We start from the raw sequence: 26,629 nt of genomic DNA on the forward strand, positions 1-26,629 counted from the left end.
CCAACTTTTACTCTGCATGAGGTGGAACCAGCCAAGGGTTCAGGAAGGCTATGATCTAACTCAGGTGGTAACAGGGTTCCTCTGGGGAACCGACTGATGCAAAGAGAGGGAGGTACAGAGATCAAGGAGGAGGCTTGCAGGTGGGGTCTAAAGCTGGACTCAAAAAAAAGAAAAAAAAGAGGAGATGAGGCCTTGAGTCTGGGAAGTGTCTCTGCTCCCTCCGATGCGGCCTTGGGCCTCAAACTAGAATCTACTGGATCACCGTGTTCACAGAGTTTATCTTGAAGTCTGGGTTGAAATCTTACCTCCACCACTTACTAGCCATGACTTTAATCATCTGTACAGCAGTTTAATTATCTGTAAGAGGTGAATGTGAGGGTTAAATGAGATAATAATGCAAAGAGCTTAGAGCAGTGCTGGGCACACAGAGGCACTCAATATATGCTCTTGCTTGTGTTGGGCCATTAATGTTGTTGGAATGCTTTCTCAGCAGTTGTTTAATTTTAAGAGATACACATGCATCTCCTGAAAAAGCCAAAAGCATAACCTTATTTTTTAAAGAGGACTTACAGTCGTCCCTCGCCATAACATGGTTCACTTTTCACAGTCTCACTGTATCACGGATTTTTAAATCGTATATATCTAATTGTGTATCACGGATTTTTCACTATATTGTGGGATTTTGCAGTATATAGGTATTTTTTATATATTTATTATTTTAGTTATTTTTGTGGTAAAATGAGTATTTTCTAGAGTGTAGAAAGTGTTTAAGAACATAGGAAGTGTTTATAAGAGTGTGGGAAAGGTTAATAACAGTGTGGGAAAGGTTTATAAGAATGCAGGGAGGGTTTATAAAGCCTTAAAATATATATATAAATAATAAAATAAATATAAGGTTGCTACTTCGCAGATTTTCGCCTATCGCAGGGGATTTGGAACCTAACCCCCTCGATAGAGGAGGGACCACTGAATTCTGAAGCAGCCTGGTTCCCAAGGGCCCCAGAGAAGCATGCTACCTCACTAGCAGAGATCACCAGCAGGGACTTGTTCTTGAATAGAGCCCCAGCCATCACCACTTCCTAGCTGGGTGGCCTCAGGCAACTGTCTGCCTTCTCTGAACCTTAACTTTATCCATCTGTAAGGGGAATAATCATGGTACCTGCCTCATGGGGAGGTTGTGGGGATGGGATGAATCATGTCTGTAAGTGCTTAGCACAGACATAGTAAGCGCCCAATAAAGATGGCTGTGCAGGTCCACCCAGATTCCTCTCCCTGTCCTTCCACATCTGCAGAAACTGGCCCCTCCTGTCTTTGTTACTCCCTGGCCTGGCTCCACCTATCTGCCTCAGGAGTCTCGTTCTTGCTCACACTTATTCCAAGGCTCTTTCCAGGTCTGCTCAAGCTTCCCCTGGACCAGGTGCCAGCTATTTGTGCCTGGCCTCGACCTCTCCTTTTGAACCTCTTGGTCTAGAGGGGAAATGGATATGAAACAAGTAAATATATAACTATAAATTGTCACAAACACTATAGAGAAAAAAATCAGCATGCCATGAGAGAGAATAACAAAGATGGCCCTTTGTTTAGATTGGGTGGTCGACCGGAAGCCAACATAGGGACGATAAGGATAGGGAGGTTTGTAGCTCTAATTCCCCATTTTTTTTTCCCTATCTTCCCACCCCACTCCTCTTCTGGCAACTATCAATTTGTTCTTTGTATCTATGTATGTTTCTGTTTTGTTTTTTTTGTTTTGCTTTTTAGATTCCACATGTAGTGAAATCATACCGTATTTGTTTTTCTGTCTGACTTACTTCACTTAGCATAGTACTCTCTAGGTCCATCCATGTTGTTGCGAATGGTCAACCATATACTTTCATTAAAAGGGGGGCGTATAGAGTACAATCCTAGCAGAGGGAATGGTGTGCAGGCCTTGGGGCAATCATGTACCGTGCTTCTTTTACTCTTTAAAACCGGCTAAGCCCTTTTTTTCCAGAAGCCTCCCAGGATTGATTCCTAGTACATATTGATTTATTCTATATTTCTTTGGAAAGCAAACCCAGCAAGAAAATGTGCATATAGATAAAATCAGTGAAAGCTTTTACTTTGTGAAAGTATGATTCCCTTGAATATTCACCTTTCAGAAGGGAATCCTCCAGTTCATATAAAACAGTGCCCAGCACGGAGTAGACTTTCAATAATGTGTGCTATGAATGAATGCTACTTTTTCTCTAATGCAAAAAACAGATGTCTAAAATTTACTTTGAAATGCATCAAAAATGTATTGATACATGGCTAGATGGATAGATGTGTATGATGAACGGATGTATGACAAAGCAAACATAGTTAAAATGTTAGTGGTAGAATCTAAATAGTGGGTATCCAGGCATCCACTCTAAAGTTCTTCACCTTTGTGCTAAGTTTGAAATATTTTCAAAATAAAATATTCTGGCCCTGGATGGTTGGCTCAGTGGATAGAGCATCAGCCTCATGTGCAGACGTCCCAGGTTCAATCCCTGGTCAGGGCACACATGAGAAATGGCCATCTGCTTCTTTTCCTCCTCTCCCTCTTCTCTGTCTCTTCTCCTCTCGCAGCAGTTGCTTGGTTGGTCTGAGCATCGGCCTCAGGTGCTGAGGATAGCTCGGTTAGTCCGAGCATCGGCCCTAGATGGGGATTGCCAAGTGGATCCCAGCCTGGGCTCATGCAGTAGTCTGTCTCTCTAACTCCCCTTCTCTCACTTAAAAAAATAAACAAAATACTGCAGGGTAGGAAAAGGAACATAAGGGATTAAAATGATGGTAATCTATGAATAAGGAAAAATGCAATGAATATAAAGTGTCTGGAACAGCACCTTTATCATGAGTATGCAGGCCCCTCCCCTCCCTGCTGTGTCATTTAGTTCTTACTGATGCATTGCCTTGTATTTGTTTTCATGTTCTGTTTATATGCCTTGTCTCTTCAGGAAGCTTGTAAATTCCTCAGAGGCAAGGACACTGTCTCTTATATTTGGTCCCATAATTGATGGAATTTTGAAGCTGGAAGCCATATTTATAGTCCTCTCCTGCAGACACGAGTCCCTGCTTTATATAGGAGGAAACTGGCCCCTAGAGGGGAAGTAAGCTGCCTACAGGCACACGGTCCTGATTGGAATGCAGATCCCCCAGCAACCAGGCTAGTGCTTGGCAAGTGTTCTAGAAATTTTATAGGCAACTATGAAAGATCAGGCTCTGGCAGCAGAAAGGCTTGCTGCTTTCTCACAGGGTACCCGGGCAAGTACCCTGACCCCTCTGAGCCTGTTTCTTCACCCATGCAATGAGGATCATTAGAGGACTTCTGCCTTTAGGGTGGGGGAGGTTTTAACGGTTACAGAGAATGAACAGCTCTTCACATTGGACCTGGAACACAGTGCTCAGGTCCTAGTAGTTGCTATGATGGTTCCACCAGGCTTTAAGTCACTCGCAGATCTAAAAACTGGGCTTCCTGAATCACCATTCCTGTCTTTGTAAAGAAGCTCTCCCTCCTGTCACCACTGTCATCAGTGTGCCACTGTCATCATGGTCCTCCTCCCCATGAGAGGATCTCCCGAATGTATCTCTTTCTTCTCTCCGTATTCACTGATTCCCATACCTACTGATGCCAAATAGGGAAAGACCTCTTTGTTTTCAGAATATCCCTTGTAGCTCTTTGGCTGTTCCTCCCTCCAAATACTATGTGACCTTGGTCCTGTCTCTTACCCTGTGCGAGCTTCTGCAAGCTTCTCAATAAAATGGGGTAATAACAGTACCTCTTACCTAACTAGGTGGTTGGGAGGTTTCAGTGATGTCATGCACATAAAGCACCTGTCCAGGAGCTTAGCAGGCTTAAATTGCACAATACATTCAAGAGGTCATTGTTATTCCTTTGATGTAACATGCCCTGAATGAGGATGCTAACTCCTTTGGCTTTCCCTAGGTCCCTGCCATCCCTTCCCTGGTGTTTTTGCCCCTGCTGCTGGCCTGAAAAGGCTTTCCCTGCATATTGCTCCTCCCAGTGCTGGCCACGGACCCTACACACTAATGAAACACAGTTTATCCCTGTAAGTGCCTTCTTAGATCTGATCAGCTCAACCCGTCCTGTACATCAGCTCAACCCGTCCAGCTCCCTCAGCAAAGAAGCAAGAAGAGAAAAGACAAGCCCCCCGCCCAACACCCCTCCTTAGGGAGCATGTGGGCCATGATGAGAGTATATTATATCATATTTATTCACAAATCTCAGTACAGTTCCCTTAAGGGACCCCCGACATCTATCACCCCATCCCCAGCTCCTCGGAGTCATTTCAGCTGATCTGGCAGCAGGAATGTCAGTCTGCTCAGCAAAGTCACTGCATCAATTTAGGGAATGATGTTGGCGACGCTCTGGAAGAGAGGAGGAGATAGAGAGTGAATGCAGGGTATGCAGTCATGAGGGCACCAAGATCCCAGCTCTCACGTACTTCCCCCCACCCCGAGAAATTAGAGGGAGACTGGCTATTTTGGCCCAGGAATTGTCTATGTCTGGGGAATATTTTAAGGAAGGTAGCACCTAGATTGAAAACGACTAGGAAGTCAATACAACCTATACCCTAATAGCAGAGATACTGGGTGGAGGGCATAAGAACTGAGAAGCCTTGTCTGCTTTACCTCAGAGGATCCCGCCACCCCCATAGCCCAGGAAGCAATAAGGCATGCCTTTGGGTTCCAGGAGCAGTTTAAAGAGCTGTTACACCTCCTCACCCTCCTGCCCCAGCCTTAGGTAGCAGAGGTATTCAATCCAAAGAGTAGAGCTAGGCGTTTATTTTGGTCCCAGAGTGAGGGCCAGGATCCCACAGGAACCTATACTGCAGGTAGGGTGGGGGGTGGGAGGTGTCAACCAGGAAAAGGACAGAGCTACCAGTTCGCACCACGAGCATACTGAGGCAGGGCTGAGCAGCAGGGGTGTGTTTGTGCGGTGATTTGAGGTAGGGGAGAGTTAAGGGAGATGGTGGGCACATGAGGGGATAGGTTCAGCTGCCGCTCTCTCCCTGGCTCACAGATTCACATACACCTCTGGAGGTCTCTCTTGCAAGCTTGTGTTTGCCTCAGTGGCGATGAAAAGCATCCAAAAGATGAAAGCAGGGTGTGAAGGGCAAGGAGCAGGTGAAGACAGAGATAAGCAGAGCTAGGGAATGGGCTGGATGGTCTTTGAAAGGCTGAGAGTCTGTCCACAGTGGAGTTGTCCAAGAATAGGCAATGGGAAGGAGTATACAAATATCTCCCACGACGAAGAGCATACATCTGAGACCGTGTGGACACTCACCCTCCACAGAGCTGAAAAGTTGATGAAGGGCTTGTTGACCGAAGCCTGGAATTCAAGGACAAGAGGGTCAGTGTCCAGCATGCATCCCACCACCATCCTAGGAGGGACTCCACTCCCCCACCTCCAAGTCCTTGCTTTGTTCGGGAGACTTACTCCAGATGTTAATGTTGTGGTTGCGCCCCCTCCGTGATGGCCGGTGGATCCGCCTGGATGACCGCCCTGTGGACAAAGCCCAGACCAACATTATAATCCCTCAGCCCTTGAAGGTCCCCCAAGCTCCCCTTCCCAGCTACCTGCTTCCCTCTAGGGTGACTACCCCCCTTCCCCTTCACTGTTCAGAAAGAACCCCAAAGGCCATGTTGCCATGGTAATTCTGTGGGAGATGAGAAGAAAAGCCAGGAAGAATATCTGCCCTTATTGACTAGTCTTCCCCCAATTCCCTTTTATTTTAGTTGATGAGATGGGCCTGTCAGAGAAGGGGACTGATGACTAGAAAGGAATCCCAGTGGACTCATGCAACTACCTAGACCATAGTTAACCTCAGCCCTGACCTCAACTCTACCCCCTCCACACACACTGAGCCTGACCCCTAACTCAGGTTGGTCTCCATCTTTAATCCTATCCCCAGACACTCAGCAATGCCACCTGAATGCTGCTGCCAGCTGGAGTCCTATGGCAAACCCCTCTCTTCTGTCCTCTACATGGTGAATCCTGCCGTCTGTCTCAGAGCCCTTTCCCTACCGTGCATGCTTTCTGAATAGTCCCTTCCCCCACTCATCATCTCTGGCTCCCTGCCTGGCTGCCAGTGTAGCTATGGGCTTTGAGGCCTGGGCCAGTCCTCAAGATGGTGTCCCAAAGACTCCTCATGGAGATTAGAGAGTGTAGAATTGAGGCAGGCAGGAGTTAGCCTTCCATTGCCAAGCCCCCGGCTTGGTGCCCGTTTGTCTGTGCACGGTGCTGCTTGCCTCTCTCCTGCCCTTCAGTTTCTGTTCCCTCTACATAAATGGAGGTCAAAAATCCTCCAGGAGACCTGCTCTAATGGGGCAATGTGGGGGAAGAGAAAGACCCTGGACCTGCGATTTGCCAAGGCTATGTGCTATCTGAGTTTCCTTATCTGAGAATCGGGGAGTCAAGTCAGCCTCCTCACCCTGACTACCTCAAAAGCTCGTTATGAAAATTAAACAGAAAAGGGCTTAACTCCAAAGCTATTCCTTGTGCTCACACTATGATGTTCTGTTCTTGTCTCAGCACTCATTCTGCTCCCACTGTAACAGACTTTGGCTCGGTAACTGTTTCCTGTTTTCCTGTTCCCCAGGACAGACTTCATGTTCCTCTCTGGACCTCCTTAACTAGGAGGGCAGCTCCCTAAGGTGGGGCTGGGTCACATTCACACTGTCTGGTATAAAGCTTTGAAGTTAAGTTGGCTTGATCCATCCGACCAGTAGAGAAAGACGGAGGATTTGGTTACATAGCTGTCTGAGCTTCTTTCACCATGTGAAGGCCACCTGGGCTCCCAAATGTCTCAAGGGTTTAACCTCTCCCTCCCCAGCCCCCTTCTCCCCATTTCCCCACCCCTGTTCACCTACATTCAGCAGCTGGTTGGCCTCCTTGCCGTCTTGGTTGACCCCATTATGAACATTCTGCTGCAACCTGTCCAACTCCTTCCCGGCCTGGCCAGCAGCATGGTGGACACCTTGGCCAAGTTTCTCCGCTTCCTTTCCAGCCTGGCCAGCAGCGTGGTTGACCCCTTGGCCAAATTTCTCTGCCTCCTTCCCGGCCTGGTTGACCCCATCGTAGACCCCATGGACCACTTTGTCTGCCTCCTTTCCGGCCTGTTCAACGGCATGGTGAACTCCCTGGCCAAAATGCTCCACCTCCTTCCCAGCCTGGTTGACCCCAGGATGGACACCTTGGACTATTTTGTCTGCCTCCTTTCCAGCCTGCCCTGCAGCATAGTGCACTCCCTGGCCAAAATGCTCCACCTCCTTCCCAGCCTGGTTGACCCCAGGATGGACACCTTGGACTATTCCGTCTGCCTCCTTTCCAGCCTGCCCTGCAGCATAGTGAACACCCTGTCCAAATGGCTTCACCTCCTTCCCAGCCTGGTTGACCCCAGGATGGACACCTTGGACTATTCTGTCTCCCTCTTTTCCAGCCTGCTCTGCAGCATAGTGAATATCCCGGCCAAACGGCTCCACCTCCTTCCCAGCCTGGTTGACTCCATGATGGATCCCTTGGACTATTTTATCTCCTTTCCCAGCCTGCCCAACAGCATGGTGGACTCCGTGACCCAACTTCTCTGCTTCCTTCCAGGCCTCATCAATCCCGTGGTGAATCCCATGACCAAACTTCTCTGCCTCCTTCCCAGCCTGCCCAGCGGCATGGTGGACCCCCTGACCAAACGTCTCTCCTTCCTTCCAGGCCTCATTAAGCCCATGGTGAATTCCATGGCCAAACTTGTCGGCCTCCTTCCCAGCCTGCCCAGCGGCATGGTGGATCCCCTGACCAAACTTGTCTATCTCCTTCCCAGCCTGCCCAGCAGCATGGTGGATCCCCTGACCAAACTTGTCTAACTCCTTCCCAGCCTGCCCAGCAGCATGGTGGATCCCCTGGCCAAACCTCCCCGCCTCATTCCCAGCCTGCCCAGCAGCATGGTGGATCCCCTGACCAAACCTCCCCGCCTCATTCCCAGCCTGCCCAGCAGCATGGTGGAGCCCCTGGCCAAACCTCCCCGCCTCATTCCCAGCCTGCCCAGCAGCATGGTGGAGCCCCTGGCCAAACCTCCCCGCCTCATTCCCAGCCTGCCCAGCAGCATGGTGGAGCCCCTGGCCAAATCTTCCTGCCTCACTTCCCGCCTGGTTGACCCCATGATGGACCCCCTGAATCACTTTGTCTGCCTCCTTCCCAACCTGTCCAGCAGCGTTGTTGACCCCATGGGCAAGCTTCTCTGCTTCCTTTCCTGGTTGTCCGATGCCATTGTTGATCCCATGGGCTAACTTGTCCAAGCCGTGGTTGAGCCCCTTGTCCAGCTCCTTGCCGGCCTGGGTCCCCATGTTGCTAAGTCCGTTAAAAACTTTCTCCACTTCCCTTCCAGCTTGAGTGATTCCATTATTGATGCCTTCCAGGGCCTTGCCCACCTCTCTTTCTGCATTGCTCAGGCCTCGGTTGATTCCTTCAATGACCTTCTCAATGGGGTCATCCTTGGCAGCCCATCCAGGCAGGACCCCCAGTAGCAGTAGGAAGGAGCAGGAACTGACCAAACTGGCAAGATGCATATTGTTGGGAGACTGAGAAGGATGCAGAGAGGAACCAGCAAAGCCAAGCTGCTATTTATCCTCTGCTCCCTCCCTCTTCTCCACCCCTCATGACTCAATTACCCCTGTGAGGCACTGACTTGGTCCTCAGTCAAGAAGGTATTTTCCAGGGAGATTTGGGGTTGAGCAACAAAGAGGAGGAGGAAGAGAAGGTGAGTCATGAATGGAGAACACACACATGGCATCTTTGCTCCTTGCACAGCTTGAGCCCTCCACCCCCAGAGCCTAGATGTCTGCCCTTCCAACCACCTCCTCTTTTCATTCCTCACCCACTAACCAGGCCTTCTCTCTCCCAATTCCACCTTCAATTACCCCCATCCCTGGTTCCTAAGCATCTTCACTCCTCTCAGGGGATCCAGGATCTAGCTTCTCAGCAGTGAGATTCTAGAAAGATAGAAAATGCAGTCAAGGAGGAGGGGAGCACTCTCAGGGAGTTGAGGGAATCATCAGACTTTGTTCGTATTGTTCTTGGTGACACCCTCCCTCTCCAGCCATTCAGGATTTCTGCCTGGTCCTCAAACATACCAAGGTCATTCCTACCCCAGGGCTTTTGCACTTGCTGTTTTCTCTATCTTCTATGCAGAACTCAGATCTTCACATGGCAGGTTGCTCCTCATTCTGTTTTTGGCTCAAAAGTCACCTCAGAAAACTTTCGCTGGCCATCCCTCAGGTATACTTTGTAATATCATCCTTTGGTTTTTATAGCACTTACCACAACCCAAAATTATCTTTTTTATTGTCTGCCTCACCTATCAGATTATAAACATCCAGAGGACAGGGACTTTGTCTTCGTTGATTACTGCTATATCCCCAACTTTTAGAACATTGCCTGAAGTTTCATAAACATTTATAGATTGAACAAATGGATGGTTAGGAGAAGGCAAGAGAAGAGAGGCTAGGCCTGAGCCTGAGTCTCAGAGGGGTCTGAGGGAATGGGTGCCTAGGGTCCTTTGGGAAGGGAAGCCAGGATCACATTCTTATCACAGAACCCTAGCCTCCTGCCTCCCAGCCCTTGGGCAAGGGCAGGGGGGGGCTGATTGACATGAGCTGGGACAGGACGCAGTGTCTCCTGAAAAGCCGGTTAGGCAGCCATGGGGAGGGGCTGAAGACCCAGAGCAGCAGGAGACTGTCAGCCAGAACCTGGGCTGGGGGCCAGGAGCTCATTCTTCCTGACCTCCTCCGACTAGAGACTCCTAAGTCCCAACCTGAAGCTCCAGGTGCTGCTACAGAAGCATGGGTTGGAAGGGGAAACAGTGGAAGGGGAAACCTAGTTTGGCCTAGGTTTGAAGCGGGGCATCAAGAGGAAGGGTAGGCAGTGGTTGGTATATCTGTGGCAGAAAATCTATCAGAAGCTAGTTTGGGGGAGGGGACAGAGACCAGAAGGACAAGAGCCAGTGGGTGGGTACAGTTGGGTGCAGGGGTGAAAGATATGTGGGTTTGGGTGCCACCCCCTGAGAGAGGGGGTGGAGGTGGGATTCTAGTGGGAAGGCCGGGCAGGAAGGAATGTGCAGGGTGTGAGCACGTGGGGGTGGCAGAGTTATGTGTGTGGGTGCCCAGGTGTGGTGAGAATCTGCCTGTGTTTTCGGGCTTTGCTCAAACAAGGACAACAAGGCCCACTCCCCTTAGAGGACCCAGGGTTCTACCCCAGATCCCGGACACTTGGCTCTACCCAGAACCAGGCATCCTGACCCAGAGGCCCAGGAGTTTCTGATTTCTCTGGGCTCTGCTTATAGAGAGTGACTAATTGTACCACCTCTCCATGCTTGAGCTCATCAAATCTATTTCCCAGTTTCATGCTCCCGGGATCAAGCCAAGTCCCTGGGCAACCTCAGGAGTGGCTTTTCTGCTCTGTCCAGTGTCTAAATTAGGGAGTTTCCCATGCCAGGATATTGCTGGGTGGGGAGCTCCAGAATCCTAACCCTCCCTGAGGTTGACAGGTGGGGTTTCTTATATCTCTTTCCATCCCTCTCTCTGTACCAGCTTAGCGTCTTCGGTCAGCCTCAGTCCCCCTCCCCAGTGTTCCATTCCCATTGGCCACTGTTTGGTTCCGGATTTTGGCATCTGTCCCGGTGAGGTTGGCCTGCCATCCTCTGCTGGTTTGGGTAACGCAGCTGTGCAGCCTTCCTAGAGCAAGTGGGGGAGCTTTCAGACCCCGAGCCATCACAGCTCACCCAAGGCATTCGTAAGAAGTTTGCCATGAAAGTAGTCACAGTGTGCTTGCCGATCCACAGGCCTCTGAGCACGCGCACTGCGAGAGCCTCGCCACCCAGGAGCTGCCACAGGCTGTCCAGGTCTAGTTAGGAACTGCAGCACTTCCTATAGACTGGCAAATATTTGCTCCTGATGCTTACGCAAATATTGCCATAAAATAGGGATCTGAATTGGGCTTTGGGAGAATAGATCTCAACTTTTGTCTCTTGTTACTGGTCTACTCAGATTTGCCATTTCTCTTTGTACCAATTTTGATCCTTTATATTCTCTAAGAAATATTTTCATTTCACTGAGATTTTCATATTCATTATTGTAAAGGTGTACAAAATTGTTTCTTTTTCAATCCTGGTTTTATTTGTGTGGTCTTCCCTCCCTCCCTTGATCATACATGTAAAGTTTGTTCCCCTTTGTTTAATTACTATCTTTTTATGACTGGTCGATTGAAATCTCCCCATTTGTATATACACTCAATTTAGTTTCAGTTCCAGCTCTCCCAGGCCATCCAAGCAGTAAGGCCTCACTCTCACTCAGGCTCCTGGCAGGTGCTTAGCAAACTGAGTTCTCATGGAGGTCTGGGGAGGAGATTACATCATTCTGCCCCTTCTTGCTTCCACACATCTGGGATGGTGACTCCTTCCTGGCCCAAACCCCATACCTCTAAAACTTGGTCACAGCTGTGTGTCAACTGGCCCTGCAGGTGAAGGTGCCTGCCTGTGAGTAACAGACATGCAAGCAAGCCCCCACCCCTAGTGCTTTAGGGGAAGGGAGCCATCTGTCCCTTTGTTCCTCCCCAAACGTTAAGGGAAGCTTGCTTTGTGTCAGGCACACTTCTAGGCGCTGGAGGTCCAGTAGTGAATAAAACAAACAAGAATGCATGCCTTGTGGGACAGAAGTGAACAAGTAAATCATAACTAGATCATGTTAAAATGCATGAAAGCCACAAGAAAAAGAATGAGTTCTATGAGATGATATGCCTTAAAGGTTCCTTTAAGATTAGGGATCAGAAAACACCTGAGGAGGTGACATTTATTTATTCTGGTATTATTTACTGAATGGGTGCCTTCTAAGTAACAAACATCCTTCTAGTTGATTGGCATAAAACTGACAAGGTAGACAAGTACTCTTCCCTCCCAGAGCTTGGTCTAGTGGGCAGAGACAATTGGTAAGAAAACAAATGAATAAAGATGACTTTTCAGAGAGAGAGACATACGCTGTGAGGAACATAAAAATAATAGTGTGTAACACTGGAGTGGTTTTGCACATTGGAACATCTAACCCAGGATGGGAAGTCAGACAAGGCTTCCTGAAAGGTGGGTACATTGAGTGGGGGAGGATGATGGCAGGTAGTGACTGAAAAAGGAGAAAACTAGATGGGGGGTCCGAAGGACCTCTTTCAAACTGATAAGAACAGATACATACTACACTTGATCACAGCCAAAAGGCCAAGAAACGATGGGAGAACCTCTTAAAAGGTAACACCTGAGGAAAACCAAGAGGCAGCCAGCTGAGGAAAGCTCTTGCCAGGCATCCCAAGCATAAAATAACAGCGAGGGTAACTATGGGGGTGGCGTATGTGTCAAGGAACAGCAGGGAGCCAGAGTGTTTAGGGAGAGAGAGGAGGGAAGGGCTTTGAGGACCAACGTAAAACGTTGGATTCCTAGGTAGTACACAGCGCGAGGGCCGCACATCCCTCCAATGGGATCAGTCCTTCGTGCCGCCGCCTCTGTGACATCACTGGACTGTGACGTCATGGCAGGAATCTCGCGCCCCATCAGCCGTGGCGCCCGAGTCGCAGTAACATCGCTGGCGGGTTCCTGGGCAGGGCTAGGCTATGAAACCTTAGGAGACCATGTCGAAACGCGATATCGTCCTCACCAATGTCACCGTTGTCCAGCTGCTTCGACAGCCGTGCCCCGGTGAGGGAGAAATGGAGAGCCCCGGCTGAGGGGAAGAGAGGGTGGTCAGGGAGCAGCATTTGCCGGTCGGACGGAGTCCCCCTTCTCCAGTGTCCGCAAGGGCAAGGGAACAAGGAGGCACGGGAGCAGCCGGCACTGGCTCAATTATCCTGGGCCGCTTTCCTCCCATCCTCCTGCCGATCCCCTCCCCCGCCTGCCAGCCATCTGCGTTTGCTGGCAAAGGGGTTTCTATGGCGCGATGGTGGACGGGACAGGACCCCCCACCCCGAGCGCGGTGAAAGGATAGAAGCAGGGGCCAGGGCGGGTACTGGAGCCTAGATTACGAGGGGACATCTCTGAGGGCAGCCGCTGGAGTTAGGAATCTTGGGGAGCTGGCTTTCTCTAAATTGATGCTCCCGTCTACCAGAACAGAAGAGCCGCTAGGAAGTTGGTGGGCTTTGTCCCTTCCTGTATTGCACAAAATGAGGTCGCTTGCACCTGCCAGAGCTGTGACAAGCACTTTACAAGCCTGCGCTCACTGAAGCCTCACAACCACCTTGAGATGTCAGTGATTTACTGTTCCCTTTTCGCAGGGCGCAAAACACTTTCCTAATCTCTCACACCAGAATAGAGTTGGGACTCTGGAGTCCCTGCTCAAAACCACTGGGCAACCTTACCTCACCTGCACTCTCTCTCGCTCCACCCCCTTCTCCCATGCTCCTCACTGACAGAGGTGGGTAGGTGGGTGGGGTAGGAGTTGGGAAGCTCAGTCCCCAGGGGTGCGCATGGCGGGGGGGGGGGGGCTCAGGCGCAGCTCCAGGGTGGGGGAGACAGCAAGATGCAGCAGCAGACAGGTAAGACCAGCTATGGGCCTTGAACACCCTCCCTGTTGTCACTTGCTCTGTGACTTCAGGCCTTGGTTTCCCCTCTGCAAACTGGATTTGTAGTGCACACCTCACAGGATTCTGTGAGCTAATAATGCATGGTGAGCTCAGCACCACTACTAGCCCATGGTGATACCCAGGAAATGGGAGGGTCATTGTAATTAGGAGGGCGCTCCTGTACCTGTGTTTCTCCTGCCAGGTGATTGTTCATCAGTGAAATTCCTCTGAGTGCAGCAGCTTTCCTCTGGCCCACGTACCCCATCCCTAGAGTGGAGGGGAGGGGAAGGATAGGGGAATTTGGGAGGGGAGGACCACCCGAGTTTTCTCTGACAGGTCGCCAAGGGGAAGCATCCCTACTCTTAACCCAGATAGACAAATCAACTTTCGTGGTAGCAGAAACAGAACTCTAAGGAATGCAAACATCTTTAAGGTCACCAATAATCACAGGGTCTCTGCCGCCAACAAACACCAATATTTTTATGAACTTGTATTGCTACCAAACACCCACAGTGCCGCCTCAGGCCACAAGGTCTGCGGCAGCCCAGGGAGGTCAGGAAGACAACAGGCAGTTGGCCCCTGGCTCCTAGCCCCACCACCTCCCAAGGTCTTTTGATTCTAGTGCCAAATGCAAATCCCACCTTCACCCTCCAACCTCCCTCCAAACACTTCTCTTTCCCTTTCCACATGAATACTTCTATTAGACTTCCCCCTATTAAAATTAAAATCCTCTGGGCATTGAGATATCAGAGTCCTTACAGAAGCCCCCAACTGGAGGGTCAGATGTGATGACAGGAAACAGCCCAGAAGTTCATTAGCTTCCCTAAGGCCACACAGACACCAGATGGCTGAGCCAGGCCTGACAATCAGGCCCGATACCCACGTGAACCCTGCCAGGCAGGCTCCTTGACTGCTGCTCACACCTCCCCTCCTCTCAAGCCTTCAACGACAGCTCCGGTAGCACACCTCCAAGCACAAGCATTTTAATATGTAGTATGGGGATGGGAGTGTGTGTTTAGAGAGGTGGAAGCTAATAAGGATCTCTATTTATTTCATGTTATGATACACCTATATTTTCTAAACTTCTCTGAGGATAAGAATCATCTGAAGTGCTTGTTAGAAATACTTGAGCCTCAGAACAGGCCTACTGAGTCAGATTTCCCTAAGAGAGGCTTCCCGGATAATACTTACAGCAAGTTTGCAGACCACTGAGCTACATGAATTATCAGACCATTCAGGAAAATATTTTTGAAATACAAATGTATGTGCAATGTTCCCAGACTCCTGTCATATGCACTAGATATAGTACCTCATTTAATCCTCATAGTGACCCTCTGAATTATTATCTGCATTTTAGAGGAGGAAACTGAGTCACAGAGGATGTCACCCCAAGCAAATGTTAAAAATACATAGAATCCACTGAATTAGAATCTCCAGGGAAGAGGCCCTGGCACTGATATTTTAAAGCAAACCCACTTGCTACTCGTTCTGTGGATCACGTAGGTTTGGGAAACACTAGGCTAGATGGTTGGCCACTAGGGGCCAGAAGCCAGCAGCAGGTTCTGGGTGAAAAAAATGGCTCTATCTCTCTCTCACTGTAACGGTGCAGTTCATTGCCACCCTCACTCCCTTGACAGTGATCAGAGCCCCACCCCCGCCAGAGCCAAAAGTTGAAGCACCACCACCGCCACCGCCACCGCCACAGCCTATCAAGGCGGAATCCCCACCTCCCCCACCTCCGCCACCTCCTCCACCTAAGAAGGTTCCTATGGAACGGGTACTGACTGTTGGCATCAATGGGTGAGTCATCCCTGGCCCTTTCCTGGAGGCTGAGGGCAAAGGCTTTCCTCTGGTTACGAATGGGACAGCTTCACATTTCTCACCATCAATGTTTTCATCTGTCCACCCTGGAGAAACTGAGGAAAGGTAGACAGGGCTTTGCCCCCTCAGAGTTCACATTCTGGTGAGAATGATCAAATCAGGAACATTTGGTTTGGTGATGTTTGTATGAACAGAGTGGAGTATAATGAGACTGGAGAGGCCAGTGTTAGCTGGGCATCAGGGAAAACCTCTGGGAGGTAACCCCGGAGTGCGGCCTGAGTGACAGTGTGCAGCAAGCTGGGGCAGAAGTGGCAGCTTAGTGTACAAAGGATAGGCAGGAATTCAGTGTGCTGGTGTGGATCAACGATGCAAGAAGAGGAAGGAGAGCAATGAAAAGCAGACGGGCCTAGTACGCTACGGTAAGGAGTTTGGATCTGGTTTTACTGATGAGTTGCGGAGGTTTTCAGTCCCAGAGACATAATGACCTGAAGTTCTACAAAAACACATCCAGCTATGCAGTTTGGAATGGGGCAGAGGACAGACAGGTGAGGAAGTAGGTAAATCACTTAAGAGAATAGCAAGGTCATCTGAGCAAGACAGTGACCCACACAGGGTTGGTTGCCTTCTTCCTCAACCAGCGGTCGTCAACCTGGTCCCTACCGCCCACTAGTGAGTGTTCCAGCTTTCATGGTGGGTGGTAGCGGAGCAACCCAAGTATAACTAAAAAGATATTTAACTATAGGAAGTTATTTTATAAAGTTATTCTGCCAAACTTAGCAAAACTGTGACATAAAGTACTTGGTAAGTAATTATTATATATATGCTTTAACTTGCTGTAACTCTTTATAAATTTTTAAAGTTACTTCCCTACTTTATAAATCACCATTACTGTGGAACCAGTGGGCAGTTAGAAAATTTTACTATTAACAGAGATACAAAAGTGGGCGGTAGGTATAAAAAGGTTGACTACCCCTGGTCCTAACGGAGGAGTCCCTCCTACTTAGTCCCCTGTGGAGCTTCCTGTTACTCCCTTCTCTCCCAACCCCCCTCCGTCTACTGGCCAAGGATCCTGAAGACAACCCCACAACCCTTGTTCCTGGACAGATTTGGACGCATCGGTCGCCTGGTGCTGCGCGCCTGCATGGCGAAAGGCGTTAAGGTGGTCGCAGTGAATGATCCATTCATTGACCCAGAATACATGGTGAGCAGCCAAGGGGAGGATTGAGGTGGGGAAGGGGCTTAGGGGAGCCCTCTGGAACCTTCACCATGGCAGGTACTCCTCAGGGATGCCAGCTCCCCAACCCCTGCCACCCCAAGACGAGAAGCCATTCTGTCTCCTACAGGTGTACATGTTTAAGTATGACTCCACCCATGGCCGATACAAAGGGACTGTGGAATACAAGAATGGACAGCTGGTCGTGGATAACCAGGAGATCCGTGTCTTCCAGAGGTAAGGGCAGCTGTCTGATGCACGCCTGCAACACATTAACGGAGGAGGTATCCAGATGACCATAATGGGATTCCAGACTCTCACATGGGTTCATAAGCCCCCCCCCCCATTGTGTGTGTGTGTGCATGCCTCTCGGTACTGGTTTGGAGAGGAGGTCCCTGACGACTGAAATGGTTAAGAAGCATTAATCTAGAAAGATGCCCCACTGTACTCAAGCATACTTTTATTTAACGCACATTTGCAAGTTTTCTCTCAGGTGTATCAATTCAGTGACTAAAACTCACCTCTTGATTCTCCTTCCCCTACCCCCAACCTATTCATCTCCCTTCCCAGGAAACAGGATCTCTATCTAGCCAACTGCTTCTACTCAGCTCCTATACAGCAGCCACAGAGGGCTTTTTAAAACAACTGGACCCATTACTCCCCTACTTGAACTCTCCTATTACCCCAAGAATAAAACCCCAGCTCCTGATAGGGCCCCACAAACACTATGAGCCCTATGCTTGAGCCTTCTCATGGGACCTCAGCACACTGGTCACCCCCCTCTTGGGACCTCGATCCAGCACCTAGAACACTTGAGCAATGCTTCTTAGTGCCCATTTCACATCATTCTCACTGATATTAATTATCCTCTCCACTTAAAGATATATTCAGAATCTGTAAGTTGAATGCAGTATTAGATGTTTAATATGCTTCAAATAAAACATTTTCAAGATATCAAAAAAACTAAAAATGTATAAAGCGGAAAACAGTAACCCTACTTTATATTTCTAGTGTAAATTATGAACCACTGCTGGCCAAGTTCACACGTGCTGTGCTCGCATGCGCACAAGCCTTCCCGGCGCTCTCCAGCAGGCCCACTCCTGGCTCCTTTCACTGGGGGGGGGGTGTGTGAATGATGAAAACGGCAAGGAAGGCTAGTGATGAGATGGTCAGGGCTGGGTGCAGGGATGGGAGGGGGTGCAGGTGGGGACTGGCGCATCTATGAGAATGGGAGAGGCTGCTGGACCCGTCTGAAATCCTACCAAAAACAATTCTGGCAGAGGTCATTACAAAGTCATACCGTGTCCTTTTCTTCAACTTGGGGACCATCATTGCTGTCACTTGCAGCACTCTCCCTCTCAATGTGCACCCCTACTCGCGTGTTGCCTTGTCAGTGGTTTGTGTCCCCCTCCACGTACTCTGTCACTGCACCGTGGGTGTTCTCCAGGCAAGAGTGATGTTGCTTTTGCGTGTACTTTACCCTGCTCCACCTTTTCTAGTCAGGTGATCTTGGGCAAGGGAACTGAACTTCCTTGAGTCTACTTCCTCATATAACTGACGGATGATGATCAAATCCAGCACATCCATAGCAGGTAGCTCAGCCAAAGTTAACAGGTGTGTGGGGAGAACTGAGAAGGGCATTTTCCTACAAGGCCACAGCCTCCTTGCTGGAACAGCCCTGTCAGTTTGTGTCACCACTGTTCCTTTGGCCCATAAGGTAGACTCAGCACTTCCTTGAAGAATGAATGAATAGAATCCTCCAAACATGCCCCTGAGCAGGTAGGCAGAGCCCGAGAGCCTAGGGAAAAGGGCTGGAGTCTCTGGAGGTCCCAACTCTTTGCCCCATGCTGACTCAACTGCTGCAGAAGTTTGAGTAGCCCACTCCTCCCCAACTTGGAAGGCAGGAAATGGGCGGGGGGGTCAGAGAAGAGCTAGTTGAGCCAGATGATGAAAAGTGTGACCTGACAGAGCAGATGATCAGGGAAAGAGAAGAAGCATGTGTGGTGACCCAGGGAGAAAAGCAGAAGCTACTCATTTGTTCATTCATTCTGGCATGCAGCCAGTACAGACCTGAGGGCCAGTCTGCCTGTGCTCCCAGCCAGCTCTGCTTCCTACCCTTTCACCTCTGCCCTGGCTTCTCTGAAGAATGCCAGTAAGGCATTTTAACCCTTGGGTTGTGAAGGTTAAGCGATTCAGTAAAGGTGAAGCACTTAGAACATGGTACGTGGCAGGTGTTCAGTAAACATGTGCAGGATGGCTAATACAAAATAACCTCACAAACAGACTGAGCCCCTCTGGGGTGAGCAGGCTCAATGACAAAGGAAACGGACCCAGTCCTGTTGCCACAGAGTGGTCCAAAAGAGACAGATGATAACAAAAAAATTATAAAAGCAATACTGCAGTTGTGATAAGCCCTGTGAGGAAAAAAGATTCATATACAAGCCAAGTAGAAAACAGCAAGAATGTTTAACATGTTTTTAATGCAAATGTTTGATAAACTATCAAGTAAAAATGTAAATTTATAGAACAGAAAACCAAAAAGTTCCTTACCTTTCTGATGTAAACTACTAAACACTGCTGATCCACGGTGGCCTCAGGCTTCAGTGCCACCCCTCCCCCATGACCCCCAGGATGTAGGGCCTGTCTTCAGGGACTTGCCCAGCCTCTACAGTAGGCTCCCTGTTGCAGAAGCTGGTGGTAAAGACAAAAGGGGCAGGAAGGGCCATGGTGAGGTTGCCAGGGCAGGGAACTAGAGCAGTGGGGCAGGCCTCACCTTCCTGGGGTCCACATCCTATGCAGCTTCCGTAGAAATGGGCTGACCTGGTTGGGAGTAGTCAGGGTTGGTCCCCGGGGATAGGGAGTAAATGGGGCCTGCATAGGGAGGCATAGCAGGGGTGAGACAGTCAAGAAAAATGGGTTTAGGGTGAGAGGCAAGACCAGCGGGAACAAATCCATCTGAAACAGCTAGGTATGTGTGGGGTGGGAAGAACAGAGGGCTGCATGTCAGGTGGGAAGGTGTCTCGTCAGCCTTTCAACAGCAAAGGCCATGGACTATGAAGGCAAGGCCATGCAAGGGAAACTGACGCACAGTACTGCCACTCCTCCACAGCAAGCAGCCCAGAGATATCCCCTGGAAGTCTGTCGGGAGCCCCTTTGTGGTGGAGTCCACAGGCGTGTACCTGTCCTTAGAGGAAGCTTCTGTAAGTGGGGGAGGGGCGTCTAGGGATGGCCAGTGGGTGTGACATGGCATTCAAAGCACCTTAGGAATTCACTACACCTTCCTCCTTTCCTAGAACCACATTGAGGCAGGTGCCTCACGTGTAGTCATCTCTGCACCCTCACCAGATGCACCTATGTTTGTCATGGGGGTGAATGAAAAGGACTATAACCCTGGCTCAATGAAAATTGTCAGGTAACGGACAGCAATCATCCTGAAGTGTGTGAGCGGTACCCAGAGGACATGGAAGCCCGTGATGGGGAGGGATCAGACTCAGTCTCCCCACCCCCACTTCCACTGGTGCTTCTTTCACATCCATCTGCTTCTCCTTCCCAAATTCTTAATAGCCACCACATAAACATTCCCCTAAAACTGTTGGAAATACACGACTCTAAGAGCATGCTTGGAGAGCTTCCCCCAGCTGCACCTCTGCTGCCTCCTTCAGTGTGCAGTCATCCCCAACAATCCCTCTCATCCCCATCCTGACTTTTCATAAAACCAAGCCTGTGAGCATACCCCCAAAGTGAGGTAAGGGTGGTAGGGTGGCTCTGACACTCACCTCACAGTGCCCTGCACACCGGGCTTTTCAGCAATGCATCCTGCACCACCAACTGCCTGGCCCCTCTTGCCAAGGTCATTCATGAGCGATTTGGGATCGTGGAAGGACTGATGGTAAGTTGGGGAGAGGGCTAGGGCAGGATGGATGGCAGGGAAACTCTACCTTTTCCTCAGGATTTGCTTAGTGTGTGAAGTTAAAAGAAACTGGTTTCAAGAAGAAAGACCCACTATTGGTAAAGTCTTTTAAAGCACCATGTAACTCTCAGGCAAGGCTGAGCCCTGGCCTGCAGGTTCCCCTCCTGTGGTCTGTGGTGGAGGCCCCACCCACCTCCACACCTGGCCCATCACCCCAGGCCTGGAAAAAAAAAGGGTTCACCTCAGCCCCCTTCTTCCCCAAGACCACAGTCCATTCATACACGGCCACCCAGAAGACAGTGGATGGGCCATCAAAGAAGGCCTGGAGAGACGGACGGGGAGCCCACCAGAACATCATCCCAGCCTCTACAGGGGCTGCCAAGGCTGTGGGCAAAGTCATCCCAGACCTCAAAGGGTATGAGGGCAGGAGGTGTAACAGGGTAGGGGGCACAGTCTGGAAAGACGGGACTGGCCCCGATCTTTGAGGTGTCTGATGAGGAAAAGGGGGCAGTGGGGAGGATGGTCAAAAAAGTCTCTCGGTTCTGACTCCATCCCAATATGGGATTCTCTAGGAAGCTGACAGGAATGGCGTTCCGGGTGCCAACCGCAGATGTGTCTGTTGTGGACCTGACCTGCCGCCTGGCCCAGCCTACCCCATATTCAGCCATCAAGGACGCCATAAGAGCGGCAGCCAAGGGGCCCATGGCTGGCATCCTTGCCTATACTGAGGATGAGGTAGGGACAGAGGAGAAGAGTCCCTGGGAAGAACCCTCTGGGGACAGTGTGACTTCCCACTTGCCAAAGAGCTGCTCTCAATGTATCAGGATAGGAACTGCAGGGCTGGGAGGGTCACATCTCCCCAGGTGGCCATACCTCTGTCCTTGCCTCCTCCAAGTCTTTACTTCAGCTCCCTCTTCAGCACAATGTCCTTCTGTGGCCCTTTCCTCACCTGAAATTTCATTTCATACTCACTGTTGGTCCTGCCAGCACACACACTCCAAGAAAACAAGGATTTGGGACGGTATTTTCACTTCCATAGCTTCAGCCATCTTCCCAGGGCTGGCACAGAGCAGGTGCTAAATACATGCTCTGTGAACAACAGATCCCATTTTTCAACACTTGCTCAGGACAGGCCATGGGCAGGTGCCTTCCTGATGAGGAACAAATGTCACTGTCCCCTTTGCTCCCAGTAGTGCCATCTCTCCCTGCTTTAGCTCCTGCAGGTCCACCCTCACACAGCCACAAGGACCTCTTATTTTAACAAAAATAAGATCAAACCTTCCTACATAGAGGCGGATTAAGGTCAGTTGAGGCCCTGGGCACAGAAGAAAATATTGGGCCCCTTAGAAAAAGACAGGGGAAATAAAAATACATGTTAACCATATTTTTAAATAAGTAAAAAGTACTATATTATATGTACTAATGTTAAAATTGCACATACAAAACCAAACTTGGTGTCATTAGAAAAAAATGTAAAGTTGAGTTTTTGCAGGGCCCTTCAGCAGTTGGGGACCATGCCACATACCCGGTGCACCTGCCATTAAATCCACCTCTGCTCCTACATCCCCAACTGCTGAAAACCTTCCTGTGGCCTTCTACCAGACCAGGGCCAAAATCCTCAGAGCCTCTATGCTACAGCTCCTTCCACCTCAGATACTGAGCTGACCAGACTCTCCTAGTCATCCAGATCCAGCCTTGCTGCCTCCACTCGGGCGCCTCTATGCCAGCCCATTCCAAGTGCCTGCATTACTCCCAGGAAATGATGATGGTGTAGCCTCAAGGTGTTTGCAGTTGGTGTCCTTTGGCCAGACCCCACAAGCAAAGCCCCCCTGTGCCTTCTTCATATCCTACCCCCAGAGCCTGGACACAACAGGACTCCACCAAATATCGTAGATGAATGGATGGTCAATATGCTCAAATCAGAATGTGGGTCACTTCCTCTGTGACCCACACTCACCTTCAAAATTCTGACACCCAGGTTGTCTCTACGGACTTCGTCAGCGATACCCACTCGTCCATCTTCGATGCTAAAGCCGGCATCGCGCTCAACGACAACTTCGTGAAGCTCATTTCTTGGTAAAGGGGAAAGGGTCAGAGAACGTGGCGGGAGGCTGCGGTGATCGGGAAGGATGCCCTAACTCCCTTCCCGCCCTCTCCAGGTACGACAACGAATACGGCTATAGTCACCGGGTGGTGGACCTCCTCTGTTATATGTTTAGTCGTGACAAGTGAACTAGGACAGCCCTTCCTCTGCTTCCCTGTGCTCCCCCGGGTCCAGAACCTCTACCTCCCCTTCCCTCCCTTGGCTCCCCAGGGGAAGAAGGGCGCTCTGCGCCAAAGGGCCCGGCGCCGCAGGTCTGCTGGTGAAATAAAAACCGAGTGCTCACAGCTGCGTCCCGTGTCTCTCTGCACCGTTCCCGACGGGGTCAGTCCACACTTCCTCCCGGGACTCGCGGCTACGGGCCCGCCACAGCCCCCTTGCCGGGGACTACCCGCGTCGGCTCCAGCCACCGCGCTCAGCGGCGCGGAGTTCGTGACGTCAGCGCGCCGGCGCCGTGGACTCCACTCCCAGCAGGCCGCGCGGGCCGCGGCGGAGGCAGGGGCGCCAGGCCCGGGCTCGGGCGCCAGGAGGGCGAGGTAGGGACTTGCGCTCCGGCGGGCCGGAGGCCGGCGCTATGACCTTGTTTCACTTTGGGAACTGCTTCGCCCTGGCCTACTTCCCCTACTTCATCACCTACAAGTGCAGCGGCCTGTGAGTACCGGGAGGCCGCGGGGCGGGGGGCGCGGGCCCGGACGAGCCCTCACCGCCCACTCCTGCAGGTCCGAGTACAACGCCTTCTGGAAGTGTGTCCAGGCTGGAGTCACCTACCTCTTCGTTCAGCTGTGCAAGGTGAGGGCGCCCGGAGCCTCGCGTCTGGCCCCCAGGCTGGCCAGACCCAGAGCTCCCTGCTGCTCGGATTCCGCTTGTGTGGGATGGTCCTCAGCACTCCACATAGAAGACGGACTCTGGAAGGGTGGAACCTGAGGAGAGGCCTCCGAGCAACTTTTGCATAGCTATTTGTGTAAAATTGAGAAAACTCGGTCCCTCTCCACATGGGTACCCCAGAACCATGTACGTACTAACTGCCCACAAAACCGCATAATTCATCCGCCTCACTTTGAGGTGATCTCTGTTTTCTGTTCTCAGATGTTGTTCCTGGCCACTTTCTTTCCCACTTGGGAAGGCGGCATCTATGACTTCATTGGGGTGAGTGGAGCAAGGGTGGGAGTAGGGAGTGCAGAAGTGAGGTCCCTGGCACCTGTGCTTATTCGAGCCTCAACCCGACCCACAGGAATTCATGAAGGCCAGCGTGGATGTGGCAGACCTAGTAGGCCTAAACCTTGTCATGTCCCGAAATGCCGGCAAAGGGGAGTACAAGATCATGGTTGCTGCCATGGGCTGGGCCACCGCGGAGCTCATTATGTCCCGGTGTGTGCAGCGGCCTGGAGCCCTGATCCCTGAGAAAGGATACCTGGGTTTCAGGGAGGTTCTGAAGGGTGGGGGCTCCAATTCTGGGTACCGGAGAATCTTTCTCTTTGCCTTCTTCAGTTGCATCCCACTCTGGGTTGGAGCCCGGGGCATTGAATTTGACTGGAAATACATTCAGATGAGCATTGACTCCAACATCAGTCTGGTATGCAGTCCTGCTTTCCCACACGTTGTTTTTGCTGGTGGCAGTACTCCCCAGGACCTAACCCTGACTTCCTGCCTCCCTTCAGGTTCATTACATCGTCACATCTGCCCAAGTGTGGATGATAACCCGCTATGACCTCTACCACACTTTCCGGCCGGCTGTCCTCCTGCTGATGTTCCTCAGCGTCTATAAGGCCTTTGTCATGGAGTGAGCTGGGTGGTGGTCAAAGCCGGTTCCAAATGGGGATGGGTTATTTGTTTTCCTTTTCTCATTGTAATGTTTCCCCACAGGACCATCGTCCACCTTTGTTCCCTGGGCAGCTGGATGGCACTTCTGGCCCGAGCAGTAGTGACTGGGCTGCTAGCCCTCAGCACCCTGGCCTTGTATGTCGCCGTTGTCAACGTACACTCCTAGGCTTGTCCCAGGCATTCACACACCTTTTTCCTGTCTCCAGATTTTAGTGAAGTAAACGGTATTTGGAAAGTTGTTTCCGCCTATATCTCTCTGGACCTGTCTATCAGTACCATGCTTACCTGTGTCCCAGAGGCTCTCTGCCTTTGGAGCTAGGCAGACAGGCTTGCAAACTGGCTGGTCCTAATTTGTCCTGTGTTCTAGAGCAGTTCCTCAGCTGCTATTTTTATTATTTCCCCAGGGTAGACTGAGGGTTTGAAGTATATGATCTTTAAGCAGTGGCAAATAGGGGAACAGGTGGTAGAGGGGAGCTGGAATGCAAGAGAGGGTTCTCACAGCCTTAACCTGACACTCCCCCATGGACCCTTCACTGGCTGGTGACTTTCTAGACATATGTTCCTAATCTCCTTTGACCCACCCTTTATATGGCAGCCAAGGGGGTCGATCTGAAACCCCAGTCTATTCACCCTCCTTACAACCATCTAGGGCTCCTATTGCACACTGGACCCTTGAGGAAGACTTCTATGATTCTGAGCTCCTGTGCTTTGACCCAGTTCTATATAGTCCTCAGATCACATCCTGGCTGAATCTCCTTAGGGTAGAGTTAAGATACAGCTGCAGCCAAATAGAGCATTTGAGCCCCTCAGTGTGGATATTGTCCCAGATGGCACCCTCCCCTCCCCAACCCTTCCTTGGCCCACCTGCCCCATATCCTTCCCCTCCCTGGAAGGGATGTCAGAAACAGGGCTTTGACTGTCATGTTTAAGCTCCACCTTGATACAAATCCTTCCCACCCAGGAAAGTGTTCCCCAGCCCTGCTATTCCCAGTGGTACCCCTAGGGCAGTGGTTGGCAAACCGCGGCTCACGAGCCACATGCAGCTCTTTGGCCCCTTGAGTGCATCTCTTCGGCCAGCTTAGGAGTACCCTAATTAAGTTAATAACAATGTACCTACCTAGTTTAAGTTTAGAAAATGTGGCTCTCAAAAGAAATTTCAATCACACTGTTGATATTTGGCTCTGTTGACTAATAAGTTTGCCGACCACTGCCCTAGGGCCTGGGATAGAGCAGTTGACCTCTCCCTCCCTCTGCAAAACTGCGTAGGTCCTGTCCTAATGTTATTAAACTGTGGGCCTAGAAAAGCACTATGCACAGCTCTGCTCAGCTGTGCTATGCCAGTCTTGGTGTTTTCAGAGGGAACATACAACCCCATCCAGCCCCTAGTGAAGACAGGTTCCCCAGGTGTCTTGACTTTTACTTGAAAGGGGTTAGAGCAGACACTTCCCCGGCCCAGGTGGGTGAATATGTAATGGAGTCTTTTTCTCCCATACCCCTGTCCCAAGTACCACCTAGTTGGGTTTTTTTTTTCCATTGATTAGAGAGAGGAAGGGAGGGGAGAAAGGGAGAGAGAGAGAGAGGCATCAACTCATTTATTTGTGCATTCATTGATTGCTTCTCATATGTGCCCTAACTGGGGATTGAACCTGTAACCTCAGTGTGCCAGGACAACACTTTATCCACTGAGCCGCCCAGCCAGGGCCACCACCTAGTTCTTGATACATACTGGGACAAGTGAAGTTGTCAGAAATTATTTCAACAACTGCTTGCTAAGCAGGGACTCTGATCCAGGCCCCTTGCTGGCAGCCAACTGTCTGAACTAACCCCATGGGACATGGACAGACAGACCAGAGTGGTTGGGGCTGAGGTGGGGTGGCAGGGGCAGGAGTAAAGGGCACAGGAAACACTGGCCACAGGGATCAGGGATGTGATGAGTGAAGCCTGGTCAGTGATAGGACTACAATGATTCGGGCTGTGGTGGCCTGGAGGAACCAGGTGACCCAGACTGGGGGGCAGGCTAGACTCCCTGGAAGAGAGATGTATGAGCTGAGACCTGAAAGATGAGTTAGGGGGCAGAGAGGAAAAGAGCAGGAGTCAAGCCTGTATAAGGGCCTTGAAGTCAGGGCCTTCCCTTTTCAGCAAAACTGGTTAGAA

The 26,629-nt window shown here is 50.6% G+C and overlaps 3 protein-coding genes, 1 long non-coding RNA gene, 1 other non-coding gene and 1 pseudogene across 5 annotated transcripts; 3 read left to right on the forward strand and 3 right to left on the reverse strand.

The window, feature by feature from the left end:
• Positions 1-2,445: 2,445 nt before the first annotated feature.
• Positions 2,446-2,522, forward strand: TRNAM-CAU (transfer RNA methionine (anticodon CAU)). The gene has a single exon. It is a non-coding gene; the product is annotated as a tRNA-Met (tRNA).
• Positions 2,523-4,211: 1,689 nt separating this feature from the next.
• On the reverse strand, positions 4,212-8,625 carry SBSN (suprabasin). The gene is made up of 4 exons (XM_066243507.1): positions 6,895-8,625; positions 5,462-5,527; positions 5,309-5,353; positions 4,212-4,389 (listed from the first exon to the last, which is right to left on the reverse strand). The coding sequence occupies exons 1-4, from the start codon at positions 8,581-8,583 to the stop codon at positions 4,366-4,368; spliced, it is 1,824 nt and encodes a 607-aa protein (XP_066099604.1). The 5' UTR covers positions 8,584-8,625; the 3' UTR covers positions 4,212-4,365.
• Positions 8,626-11,874: 3,249 nt separating this feature from the next.
• On the forward strand, positions 11,875-22,933 carry GAPDHS (glyceraldehyde-3-phosphate dehydrogenase, spermatogenic). The gene is made up of 11 exons (XM_066243078.1): positions 11,875-12,749; positions 15,247-15,409; positions 16,535-16,631; positions 16,774-16,880; positions 19,753-19,843; positions 19,937-20,055; positions 20,451-20,532; positions 20,817-20,968; positions 21,126-21,288; positions 22,532-22,629; positions 22,713-22,933. Exons 1-11 carry the CDS (start codon positions 12,683-12,685, stop codon positions 22,783-22,785), a joined length of 1,212 nt encoding a protein of 403 aa, XP_066099175.1. The 5' UTR covers positions 11,875-12,682; the 3' UTR covers positions 22,786-22,933.
• On the reverse strand, positions 12,175-12,287 carry LOC136313714 (U2 spliceosomal RNA; annotated as a pseudogene).
• On the reverse strand, positions 16,771-23,079 carry LOC136313018 (uncharacterized). The gene is made up of 5 exons (XR_010727088.1): positions 22,941-23,079; positions 22,511-22,625; positions 21,427-21,502; positions 19,194-19,334; positions 16,771-16,905 (listed from the first exon to the last, which is right to left on the reverse strand). It is a non-coding gene; the product is annotated as an uncharacterized lncRNA (long non-coding RNA).
• A 32-nt stretch (positions 23,080-23,111) lies between these two features.
• On the forward strand, positions 23,112-24,713 carry TMEM147 (transmembrane protein 147). Its single transcript, XM_066243077.1, has 7 exons — positions 23,112-23,305; positions 23,374-23,443; positions 23,741-23,800; positions 23,886-24,022; positions 24,143-24,227; positions 24,313-24,434; positions 24,518-24,713. Exons 1-7 carry the CDS (start codon positions 23,229-23,231, stop codon positions 24,639-24,641), a joined length of 675 nt encoding a protein of 224 aa, XP_066099174.1. The 5' UTR covers positions 23,112-23,228; the 3' UTR covers positions 24,642-24,713.
• The last annotated feature ends 1,916 nt before the right edge of the window (positions 24,714-26,629 follow it).

Source organism: Saccopteryx bilineata, chromosome 9 (genome assembly GCF_036850765.1).
Source record: "Saccopteryx bilineata isolate mSacBil1 chromosome 9, mSacBil1_pri_phased_curated, whole genome shotgun sequence".
Taxonomy (NCBI): domain Eukaryota; kingdom Metazoa; phylum Chordata; class Mammalia; order Chiroptera; family Emballonuridae; genus Saccopteryx; species Saccopteryx bilineata.